The sequence below is a fragment of the Urtica dioica genome, chromosome 7, assembly GCF_054948205.1.
Source record: "Urtica dioica subsp. dioica isolate 48M chromosome 7, U.dioica_male_clone48M_v1_H2, whole genome shotgun sequence".
Taxonomy (NCBI): domain Eukaryota; kingdom Viridiplantae; phylum Streptophyta; class Magnoliopsida; order Rosales; family Urticaceae; genus Urtica; species Urtica dioica.
Window position 1 is genome coordinate 40,678,869 of NC_142762.1, and position 12,896 is coordinate 40,691,764.

The 12,896-nt window shown below is 35.5% G+C and overlaps 1 protein-coding gene across 1 annotated transcript; it reads right to left on the minus strand.

Annotated features, from left to right (window-relative positions):
• Nucleotides 1-4,029: 4,029 nt before the first annotated feature.
• Nucleotides 4,030-10,413, minus strand: LOC149391613 (topless-related protein 1-like). The gene is made up of 21 exons (XM_089620021.1): nt 10,331-10,413; nt 10,065-10,244; nt 9,853-9,966; nt 9,410-9,562; nt 9,179-9,317; nt 8,992-9,097; nt 8,835-8,911; nt 8,331-8,484; nt 8,155-8,251; nt 8,014-8,096; nt 7,850-7,923; nt 7,439-7,534; nt 7,252-7,347; nt 7,049-7,176; nt 6,747-6,981; nt 6,502-6,660; nt 6,248-6,394; nt 5,958-6,068; nt 5,667-5,855; nt 4,977-5,378; nt 4,030-4,392 (listed from the first exon to the last, which is right to left on the minus strand). Exons 1-21 carry the CDS (start codon nt 10,411-10,413, stop codon nt 4,030-4,032), a joined length of 3,186 nt encoding a protein of 1,061 aa, XP_089476147.1.
• Between the last annotated feature and the right edge of the window lie 2,483 nt (nt 10,414-12,896).

Genomic DNA, 12,896 nt, shown 5'->3' on the forward strand with positions numbered 1-12,896 from the left:
CACTGTCAGAAAGGTTAGGGTATTTATGCGCACGAGGCTGAACTTCAGATGATAAGCTACTGTACTTATTATGTACAAGTTAGTGTGCTTATTGATAGGTCAAATCCTACATCACTTGGCTGATGTGGGTCTACTCTGATAAAGCGCGATGTCGAGGCTTTTCTTATGAGGGACGTTTTCTCGAAGAAAAGGAATTTTATTTCTGTGCTTCTCGATCTTGTGACCCTCTTGTTCTCTCGATGAATGATAAGTTGGCACGTGGCATCTCTTGAGACGATGACGATAAGCTCGTCCGAAGCTTTCTAGTAATGGAATGGATTGAGTTGAATGGGAGTAAACGCTGGAAGTAGAAAAATAAGTTGAATAAAATAGGACAATTTAGCTAAATAGCGATTTTAAAGTAATGAATTTACAAAATAGATAAAAATTTGTTTAATTTTAGTGAAATATTAAAATGTGCAATAATTAAGTTTCAAAGAAAAAATTGACCTTCGATTAAGTTTTTTGAAAGTGATATATTGCATAACAATAATCGTTAAATTTTTTAATCTTAATGTCAAAAAAAGTTTGACAATGTAATTTTGGTTACTTTCCTAAAAATTTTAAACTTTGACTATTTTACTAATCAATAAATTTCAAATGACTATATTATATAATTTTTGTGATGCGAGTATTTAGTCATTTTTTAAGTTTGGGCTTGACAGAATAGTCCAATTGTTCAAAGTTGAGGTAAAGTAGACCAAAATTTAAAAATCCCCCAAAACTCTTGTTTACCTAAAACGCAATATTCCTTCAACCAAAAAACTCTAAAAAGCTCTCGATCAATCGCCATCGCTTTTTGAACGCCGTTTCCATCTCGGTCGAACACCCGTGTCCATCTCCATCGCTATCTTCATCGCCATCTCCATCAATCTCCAACGATATTGTCGCCATCTACATCGCCATCTTCGTCTATCTCTATCGATATCTTCGTCGACTTCGTCGCCATAGTCATCACCATCGTGGATCTTCATCCAGCGAGGCTTTCTTGCTGCGATTATCGATACTATTCGAAGTTGACGGACGAGCTCGTTCTGGTAGCGAGGGAGTGTCGCGTGGGGCTATTTTACGACACGACGACGCCTGAGATGCCTTCAAGCGCACGTCTTCAAAATCCAACGGTCGAATTCTGTTGCAGCAAACTGAAAATTGTTTTAATATGCAATCCACTTGCTGATCTCTGTTACTCAATGCAAAATAATGTTGATGGATTAAGACCATCTAAAACCACAAATTGTTAGGATTTTAGCCGAAAATCCAACCTACAACTAGAAAACAAATCACACAAATTAGAAGAACGATTAAACACAATCATAGTTATAGTGGCTCACTTTCAATAAAAATAAAAAAGTTACATCCACTCTTGCCGTTGTAGATTCTCAATAATACCCAAATCCGAGAGAAAAAGATCTCTCATGTACTCTACAACCAATATCGATGCACATATTATATGAAAAGCTAGGGCTTACCGACAGACTTGAAATTCTCATAATTCCCTAAAAAAATTGACCCTTAAAATATAATTTTTGCCAAATTATCTTCGATCGATCCCCGAAATGATGTCAATTCCATACTAAAATATGATATTTATCAAATGTAATACTTGTGATCTAGTGTTTCAGCATACTTCAACAGCAAAATGCTGCAGGAAAATGTTCAGCAAATGATATTTTCGTATGCATAATTTCTTAGGTTGTAGTCCTTTATTTTTACAAAAAAAATTGGCTACATAAGCCACCTAAACTATAGGATTGTAAATTAGCTAACCTTTGGTAAATAGTCAACTTGCATACGTGGCAGCCTATTAATTACCTATTTTTTTACATGTTTGCCCTTAATAATTTCGGCCAAGTTTTTAAATTAGGCAATTATTTTTTTTTTTAAAATTTGAATTAAATATTCTAACCAATTAGGCAAGTTTTCAAACGTGAAATTTGGATTTTTCAGCAAATTTTGAAAGTTCTTACCGCATGTTTCTAGTTGATTTGATTTCTATTTCGGTTTATAGAATTAAATTACAATCTTTCAATATTTTCCATTTATTGAAAATATGATATTTATTTTGACCGCATTTTTCCTGATCCTTTTTTTGGCCGCCAATTTTACATTCAAATTGTATTTCCTTCAGCATGTTTGATAATTTCAGATTGTTGAACGTCCATATAATTTATTTCTCACTGTTTTTCATAACCGTCTATTCGCTGGACTGTAAATTAATATTTTTAGTTTATTTACAAGAATATTTCTATAAATAAGCAAACATTTACAATACTCCACACATTAACATCATAAATTTTTTCCTCGTTGACTTATTTACACCATATTTACACCATGTGTAACGATTATTTTACAACAATTTACGATTATTAACACTATATTTACACCATACGTTAATAATCCCACGTACAGAAGAAGAAATCAACCATATATTCTGTTGATATTAAGAAAAATGAACACGTGAATTCAATTTGGCGTAAAAAGGTTAATGGCTATGAACAAACCATGATCTCATCAACGATCGGGTTCGACGGCTACATGAAGCGGCTCGAGATCTTGTTCTTCGACTCCGACTCCAGCTCTGACGGACTCAACGCTCTACTAAAAAAAAAAAATCTCTGGCTCCACAAAACAATGAAAACACAAACATAAGCACAACATTAAAAATAAATTAGGAAGATGAGGCTTCAAAGGATGAGTTTTTTCAATATCACCGCCAACTCTGCGACTTTTGATTACATAAATGAAACCCTAAACTCAAATGTCTCACCTTCTTATTCTATTTATTTTGAGGAACGATGCAAGTGGAAAAACTTGTGGCACAACTCGGATCCTCGCATCGATCCCACCGAATCTACACCTCGCCGCCGGCCTCTCCCTCGCCGTCTCCGTCGTCAGTTACTCCCCCCTTCAAAAAAGCACATGGTAGAAGTTCTCTTGATTTGACTTTGATTTAACTGGTTGTGGAGAGATAAAGAGAGAGTATAGAGATCTGCATATATCGAGTTTTAAATGCTCCCTCGATTTGCGCGAGTAGTTATGGCCGAATATTTGTTTTCCATTTAAATTAATGGGCTGAAAATAATGGGCGGAAATTTGACTGGGTTAAATAAGTCTTTTACTAATCTGTTAATAAGTCCACTTGGCTATTTACAAGAAATCAACCAAAAGTGAGATATATCTCAATTCACTATAGATATATGATTATATAACTTAATAACCCTTATTTTTAAACCTATTAGTTATATTCTTCAAGAAGGGGCATATTGAGTTTTTTGGTATGCATCTAAGTCATATATATAAAAATTACTCTGATTTGGGAGAAAAGGAGAATCAATACAGAATTCCTATTTCCTATGCAAATATCTATAAAATCTTCAATCTATTACCGTTTTCTACACCAAAAGTGCAATGATAAATGGACATGATTATTATTGGATTTTTATTTACCAAAATCATTTTTTTTATTTCTAATATAAAATATGTTACTACAATACTAGATTCTGTGAAATATATATATATATATATATATATATATATATATATATATATATATATATATATATATATATATATAAAAATATATATTTTATAAAAAACAGGATTTTGCAACTTTAGTGCACTTTGGAGTTTATAAGTTGGGTATGATATTAAAACTAATATTAGCACACACAAGGAAATCAAGATCAAACAAAAGCTACCTTTATTATAATGAAGCTCAAATCCATCAGTTATTACAAACAAAAATCCCCAAGAACATGACTTGCAGAACTGTTCTCTCAACTGATGATGTCAATATCCATACTAAAAGATGATGACATTTATAAAATGTAATTTTTGTGATCTCATGTGCTTAATGAAGCTCAAAATTCATCAGTAATTATTACAAATAGAAAAAAAGAAAAAAAGAAAGAAAAGAAGACTCACAAAACTGTTCTCTCAACTGCATGTGCTTATACAACTAACAGATATACAATCCTCAAAAGCACATAATCATCCTATCGTCATGGTCTCCGGCTCTTCAGAAGCCAGATCTTCCACCGCCCCCGCCGCCGGAGCAGAAGCAGAAAGAGTGGGTGGACCCCACTTGGTCTCGGAGTCGAGGGGTTGGAGGAGCAAGACGGTGCCGTCGCTGAGCCCAACGGCCACGAGGTTGGGCTCCTGCGTGTGGGCCGCCAGCGCCCTCGGCACCACCGCGCTCGGCAGGTATGCCCCCGGCCTCACCACGCACATCGGGTGCAGGTTCTCCGCCTCGAAAACGCGGATGGAGGCGTCTCCGAAGATGGCGTACACAAGCTTGCTGTCGGAAGAGAACGTCGCCTGCGACACCAGCGCCGATGATTCCCCGCTCACCCACTGCACATATAATGAGACTTAGCTAGAGAGGTTTATAATGTCATGATTACTTATGAGATCTCATTGTAAATAAAATCTGATGCCATTTTAAGACGACAGGCCAAGTAATGGTGAGGGCTGTAGCTCCCCATACTTAATTATAAGCTTATTTCTTGATACATAAGATCATTATTATTTTGATTAATTTTCCTGAAAACCAAATTACTCATCTAGAACTACGTAAAATCAGTAATTATGGGTTAAAAATTCGCTGTTTTCAGGTTAAATATCATTTAAATTTTTTACCAATCACTTCTGACTTTGTCACTATATTGGTGCATGTTAAGGAAATTTAAGTAGGTTTATAAAATCTAGTGTTCATCGTCAATTAATTTTGATATACGGAAGTGATGGTACTTAACTAGCAAAACCTCATTTCATTTGTACTTTAAAAACTAGCCAATTAAAAATAAATAAATAAATAAATAAATTATAATTTTTTTACTTTTTTACCTAAAAAATTTATGAATGAGCCCCCTGAACTCTTTTTTGCACATTAACCCTCTCCTCCCTAATCTAAAATCCTAGCTTCAGATAAGACATACCTGTTTAATGCATTCGAGCTTGTAGGCGGTATGGATGGAGATTTGAACGTCGTGGACGACGAGGATGCGAATCTGGTCAGAGTGAAACTGGACCTGAGTGTTGGAGTTCTTGGCCCCGGGGACGTCGAGGAAGATGCCCAGCTGCTTGTCCCACGTGGCGGAGCTCCACGTCACGATCTGCGAGTCCGCTCCGGACGAGACGAGCGCGTTGAGAGCGTACGAGAACGCCAGACCCGTGATCCTCTTCGAGTGAGCGCCCAATTTTCTCCTGAATTTGCCGGTGCGGATGTTGTAGATGTAGACGGTGGAATCTTCCATCCCCACCGCCACGATGTTGTAGTCCTTCGGGTAGAACGCCAGGCACGTTGCCGCCAGCGGTGGTCCCATAAACGTCGCCAGCGTCTGAAAATAATGTTATAAGCTTATGGCGGTAAAACAAAAATTGAATTCGAAATCAAAGTCACATTTTTTTTTTTTTTTTTTTTTAGGGGCATATGCCTCCGCACAAACTTTTGTTATTATAGTTTTAGCCTAAAATTATATGATTTTTTTTTTTTTGTTAATAAAAAGAAAAAAAGAAATAAAGTGACAAAACCTCATATGCTTTTTCGGAAAAATCAGATTTGTCGCACCGCGGGAAAATCTTTTAGGCTTTATTAAGGAAGGGAAATTTGGGGACTCAAGTCGTACCTTGGAGGTTACCATATTGAAGAGAGATATCCTGCCGCCGGAAGCGGACACGATGTAAGAATCGTTTTTGGTCAAAGCCAGGCAACAAAAGGAATCGTCGGGCTTGGATTTGTGGTTCATCAACTCGTTCGTCATCAGACTCCTTGAACCTGTTGGCTCCATGAAGTTAGGAGCCATCTTTGTCGTTGCCTAGACCCGACCCATAATGCATTATATAGTGTCAATATCGATATTTTTTTCTTTCTCTTTCTCTAAATGTTATTTGTGCTTGTATTGAGTAGTTTGGATTACCTTGCCGGTCGTGTTCTGATCGCAGCGAGGCCACTTCCAAAGAAGATGGACGCCGTTTGATGTCAATGCCAAGAGGGAGTTTCCCGAGTTCGTAAATAACAACCTCGAGATCTTTGTTACCAAAAATAAAGTTAGTTTTTTTTTTTTGTTCTTGAATCAATGACGATGAAGTGCGAAAAATAAGAATCCATAGATATGCGTAAAATCACAAGACAGAAAGAATCAAGTAAGACACTATGTCGAATAATCGGGTCAGTAAATTTTTTTGGGGCGCGAAGATAATTAGTTACCTTTTCGACTTTCATTGGAGCCTTGAGCTTCAGAGACTGAAGCTGATTAGGCTCGGCTATCTCCGCGAGCTTCCAAATTCTCGCTAAACTGACTTCTTCGATTAATCGTTGTTTTGAATCATCTGCTATTTTCCTTGCAGCCCCATTCTACGCAAATAAAAAATAGTTATATATATTTCAGATAATAGTTTATGGAAAACTAAAACAGAAGATATGTTGAGTAGAGAAGAAGGTTTCGAAAAGACCTGTTTCACCTGCACCGCTGAGGTGGCCTCAGGTGCCATGAAAGTATGTTTTTCATAAGCGCACATCAAACGAAGCCCATCCATAGTCGCCAAGATTTTTAATCTGTTCTCGTTCACAGAAACGGCCAACAGTGAACCGTCTCTGTTGAAGCGGATCCGAGGACTTACCTAGATAAATGAATTTTAAATCATATAAAAAAAAATTAGTAGAACAAAAAAAACAGACACGAACACACTTGCGCGATTTTACTTACTGGAAGGTCTCCATCGGCGTCGATGACGGTAAGCAAGTTGACACTGTCAATGTCCCACACTTTGATCGAATAATCGTCCCCGACGGCCAAGTACTTGTTCTTGGTCACGTCGAACTGAATTGGGGTCAATGAGTTCTTGCGAAACCCTTGGTAAGATCTCTTCACACACCCCTCGGCTTCGTTCCACTCGACCACATGTGACTCTCCCTCTTTCGTCGTCCCGCAAGAAAAAAGCCTACAAAATATCAAATCAAAATCTTTTAGCCATTCTCTACTTGAATAAAAAAGAAAAATGAGCCAACCTTTTCCCATCTGAAGAATAAGCCAGTTTGGTGCAAGACCGATCCGGGGCTTCATACTCGATCCTCGACTCGCAGAGACCAAACACCCACCCTTTGATTTTCCCGTCCATTGATGTCGAAAACAGGTACTGAGGCACAAAATAATAGGCATTATATTGTTTTGCCAAACTAATTAACACAACTATATAGAGATATTTTCTTACATTGACGTTTTCTTTAGTGCGATGGCACACTGAAGTGACCGGAGCAGAGTGACCCTCGAAAATATATAGCATTGTTCCGTTAGGAACATCCCACACCTGAACAAAACATCCACAATTTTTTATTATTTGTATTTTCTATATAATAATCATGAAAAATCATAGTTAATTATAGTGAGCCAAAAACAACCTTGATGAGCATGTCATCGCCGCAAGTTATGACACAGAGTTTCTTCGTGAGGTTGCTGAAAGCGAGATCATTCACACTACCGAAATGAGCTTCAACCTGAAATTCAGATAAAAATAAAAAAACCTACTATTAAATATAGGTTAAGAATAGGTTGTTGTACCTAAACAACCAATTGAAACTATTTGATTTGCAAACTAGACAAAAGTTAGTCTTAAATAGTGAAGCAGTCAAAATTTACAAAAATGTGCATGTACAAGTAGTCAGTAAACTTCTGTGACCATGTCAATAAATTTTTTTTGTGGTGAATAATTTATTTTGCTAAAAATTTTAAACCTTCGTTATATTTTGTCAATTAATTAGTTTGAAATGACTATCTTCTGTAACTTTCATTAGGTTGAGTAATCAACCAACCTCCAAGTACTTTCGAACGTCACTTCCTCCGTGATAACGGTAGACTTGTATAACATTCCTTGAAAAAGCCGCTCCTGTTTAATTCGATCACAAAAGAGGAGGAATAACACGATCAAATTAAGAAGAAAAAAGAGCTTTGGATATGTGCTTAGAAGCTGGCTCACCCAACAAACTTCCGTCCGTAGTCCACGACACTTTCTTAACCGAAGCAGATTGATCTTTGACCAAACCAACCTGAAATTTTAATTTCAATTAAAAATCAAGTATTTGTTAAATTGGCTAATAGACGGGTTCCATGTAATTAAGAGATCGAAAAAGTATTGCGAACCTGAAAGCTTCTTGTGGCAAGCTTTTCCCTAGAACTCACTTCCCACAAGCATATTTCTCCAATAATAGTCCCCACTGGAGAGGAAAAATAACAACTTCAATTTTTCAACATGTAACCCCATAGTGTGACAAAAATAAAAATAAAAAACCGGACCTAGAAGCAGAGTCTGTTGGAATGGGTGAAAATCCATGGTGGTAACACTCGAGCCCTGAGTTAATATCCGCGACACGCTTTTCGGGAATTCATCGGCCCAATTAGACATTTGTGTGGTCATAATTTTGCTTGGAGTATACGTCACCAACGGCATCTAATTAAAAAAAACATATATTAGTACACACAAATTAAATGTAGAGAAAATTAGAAAAATAATCAACTTAAACGTTTTACATTACTAAATAGCCAACGTTTGACATTATTAAATAGCTAACGTTTGGTAAATTTTAAGTAAATAACCATAAATAATGACATAACCTAATATATGGAGGCGGCTATATATTTATCTAAGATTTACGTATGTAAATACATGCAAATGACTATTTACCTAAGATTTACTAAACGTTGACTATTTAGTAATTTCAAACATTTAACTTGGTTATTTTCCTAATGTACCATTAAATGTATTGGAAAAAAAAAATCAACTAATGTTTTTTTCCTTACCCGTTCCGAAGCTCCAGGGAACCTGAGTGTGTTTTCAGCAGATTCCATCGGAGCCGCCTTTGGCATAATCGCAGAAACTAATAATAAAGACAAATGTTTCTAAAGCAGTTCCAAAAGAAAAGGAAAAAAAAAAAACCGAGCTATATATTTTATATACCAGCGACATTGCTGGAAGTTGGCTGATGAGCCAAGGCACCGGGGATCGTGATCCACTCAGACAAAGGGATTTCAAGGTCCGCCAAATTATTCCGATGCTGACTGCTCTGAAGAGAGACAGAAGAAAAAAAAGTTAATTAATTAGATATTAAAGCGGTAATTTAGAGATTAAAGTTGATTAATTATACCCCGGCCATAGCCAGAAAACCAGCATCCACATTTGCGTTGGTTGAGTCGCCGGAGTTTTTGCAACTGTGGTCCACAAACAGCGTCTTTATGTGCAAATTCTTCGCCGGCTCCGGGCACAGAGAGTGCTGCCATTTCAAGCTACAAAACAGAACAAGAAAGTGTTCATTAATATTTTGATTTTGAAAAACTACCTGTAAATTAGCTAAATGTTTTTTTTTTTATATATATACCTCTGTTTGATGAGCTTTTGCAATCTGGAAATGTTAGGAAACTGCAATTTGTCGTAGAAAAGCGGATTGGCTTTGATGACCTTCTTGAGCACCGTCACCATTGATTTTCTTGAGTGCCTTATGTCTCTATACACCGAAAGCTTTTCGTGATCTCTGCGTTCGATGATGAAATAAATCAATTTAACGTGGAAAATCCAAGAGAAAATAATAAACCGTGGAACATGTGATAAACTATACTATAGATTACGCCGAAAGGGAAATTGTGACAAAGCCCTAGGCGAAAAATTAAAATATTGAAAAATAATTCACAACTAAGCCCCAAAGAAATTAAAAAAAAAATGTTTGATTTTGATTTGTCATCATATCGGGGCCTGAACAAACCTATTCATGGTCACTAACTTCAACACACAGAAAATGAAATTCTGCTCGGCCGCGAAAATTACCTGAAATTGTCGAGTGCTATAAGTTTGGCCATCTCTTTGAACAAGTCCTCGTCCAAAGCGGCGAAGATTTTCAGCTCGTTTGTGAGGATCTCCACCGCCTTTACACGGTCATGGCTGCTCAGAAAAAAAATTACAATAAATAATTATATATATATATATAGAGAGAGAGAGAGAGAGAGAGAGAGAGAGAGAGATTGATGTATTATATATACTTGTCCAGTGCTTCGAGGTATTTCTGCTTTCGGAGCTCGAAGTAGATCATCTTGGAATAGCGATTGTCATTGAGACTCGTGAATCCCGAGAGGTATTTCTCAGTCTCGGCCCACTTTCCGGCCATAACTAACTCCTCGAAATGCTCTAAGCTGAAGTATAGTCCCGACTCTTCCTCCAGCCTGTCATTTATGACGTCATTAATTAACTAATTATTTATAGAGAGAATTACCATAGATTCTTGGGAGAGGAGTTTAGTTATTATTACTTGTGAAGAACATCTTTTAATTTTTTCTCGTTTAGATACTGCATGATCACGAAAATCATCTCCTTCTCTAGTTGGGACGCCATTGACGTTAGCTTCACCTGGAAACAAATCTGCTGAATCATTTTACAAGAAAAGAATTTAATTAACTAACTTGATAAGTCTCGGAATTATTGTAATATCTACACGGGCGAAAATTCGTGATTAGGAAAACGGACGAGAAAAAGTAAACGCTTGCTGAAGAAATCGTCTCTCAGGGTTCGATGCTTAACCCATCGCCGATCAAGAAAATGAAATGTTGTTATTTTTGATGAGTTATTAAGCGACTAAAAGAAGAATTAGAAAGTAAAGAAAAAAAAATCAAGAAGATAGATTTCAACTGTGAAAGGAAATAGAAAGAAATTAACAACCGAAATGATTAAAAAAAACTAAAAAGAAATAAAGAACAAGAAGTGGAAGAACCAGACCTTTGAATGAATCGACTCTCTCACTGCTAAATTTTGCTGCTTATGATTTATTTATCATCTTTCTCTCTCTAATCTCTGTTCTGATGCTTATACAGCCTAGCAGCTACGGGTATATATAGCAAGAGACTGTACTTCAGATGATAATTGATAAGCTGCTGTACTTATTATATACAAGTTAGTGCGCTTATTGATAGGTCAAATCCTACATCACTTCGCTGAAGAAATAGAATATTATTACATAACAGGGACGTTTTCTCGAAGAAATGGAATTTTATTTCTGTGCTTCTCGATCTTGTGACCCGATTGTGCTCTCAACGAATGATAACTTGGCACGTGGCATCTCTTGAGACGAAGACGATAAGCTAGTCCGAAGCTTTCTACTAATGGAATGATTTGTATTGAATGGGAGTGAACACTGGAAGAAGAAAAAAAAATTGAATAAAATAAAATGTTAATTAAGGATACTTCGAATTTAAATTATTTTTATATTATAAAAATAAAAGAATAATTCGATTAACCTTCAAAACTTCTCATTTCCTATTTTGCGTTAAATGAGTTGCATGCATCACAATATTTACAAATTATGTGGAAAAATGTAATGGTCGTCAGACGAGAATTATGCTTGAGATCTGAATGAATTTTTTCCTTAAATGTAAATAGCCAAAATAACAAACAGTAAAAAAAAATTATATCATGTCATACTTTTTCGAGTGTAAAAATACACTTATTAGCTTTTAAAACGATGGTACAACGCATCTTCACAGAGAATTCGATTTCACCTAGTATAAAACTAGTAAATTACACGTCTCAAAATAATTTAGATAAAAAAAAAAAAAAAAAAGTAACAGCATTGTCATCTCAATATTTTTAAAATAAACTACCCAAAAAAACAAAACTTCAGGCTATTCAATTAATAAATAACGCGTCGAAAATTCTTTGGAATACGGTAATGTAATGACGCGTTCTTTGGAATACATCCTATGTGTGCTTCTTAATTAGGAATTCATAATTAGTTTAATTTTCATGTCATCCAAATGCACATATAAAACTTTTTGTAGAGTTCTCAAATGAAAAAAACATCGGATGATTGGCCTGGTCAAATCGAGCAATTAAGAGCTCCAGCACTAAAAAGTAGATTAAGGTACTCAGTAAACCAATCCAAAAGGAGTGTGTTGATCTATGGCCCAGTATTGCTAGTGCAGCCAATGCCATTGTTTGAGAGTTGACTTAAGTCTCTGTTTTAGTATCGTGTTTTGTTATGCCGAATTTCACTGTCACTAGATCCAGTCGATTATGAAAATGAACTAAATTTTTGTTTATTTTCAAGTATGGGACTTGTTATACTGAAAATGTTTTTTGGTTCAACATATATTTCACGCTAATATTTTGAATTTTATGTTGTGTTTCAAAAAAAAAAAAAATTATGCGTCTGTCTTATTCAACTTCTACAATTCAACTTTGATTTTTTTTTTATAAAGAAAATTCTGCTTTAACTTTGTACTTGAAGTTGCTGAAAAACAAAATCCATAAAGGATGAGTTTGTAAAATTAACATAGCTATTTACAGCTTGGTATTTTTTTTTTAAGTTTATATTTTTTCATGATTGATTTCATATTGGCATATATTATGTTATGCTATGTAATGAAAAAAAAAAAAAAAAAAAAATCTTGATGTATTCTGATTTTTTAGTTTTTCAACAAGATTAATTCTTAAAAATCACGAATATGTTGATGGCATGTTTTAGGTAGGCAGCTGAATTGCAAAATGTTGTGGAGACCGGTTGAAGCGTTTGTGAACGAGAATAATTACGGCGTTCCCCATTAAGCTGGATGGTTTTTTTTATTATTATTATTTTATATATTTTCTTTAGTGATTTCAGCTTTGAATATACTATTTGATGCAATGTAGTGTAATTAGGCATAAGCCATAAAACATGATTTGATGCCGTGGTCTTTATTGGATGCGATCGGGGTGTAACAATAGATATGAACCAATATTTATTAAAATGTGCAATTTTTTAAACGAAAAATTCTACGAAATAGTCATTTGAAACTAATTGGTTAGTAAAATAGCCCAAGTTTCAAATTTCGGCAGAGTAGTCA

Excerpts from the sequence above, each read along its gene's own strand:
- LOC149391613 (XM_089620021.1), bottom strand. The coding sequence starts at position 10,413 with ATGGCGTCCCAACTAGAGAAGGAGATGATTTTCGTGATCATGCAGTAT. Across the intron at positions 9,967-10,064 it reads TACCTCGAAGCACTGGACAA|CCATGACCGTGTAAAGGCGG; the intron begins GTATATATAATA and ends TTTTCTGAGCAG. Across the intron at positions 4,393-4,976 it reads AGCTCGAATGCATTAAACAG|TGGGTGAGCGGGGAATCATC; the intron begins GTATGTCTTATC and ends TTATATGTGCAG.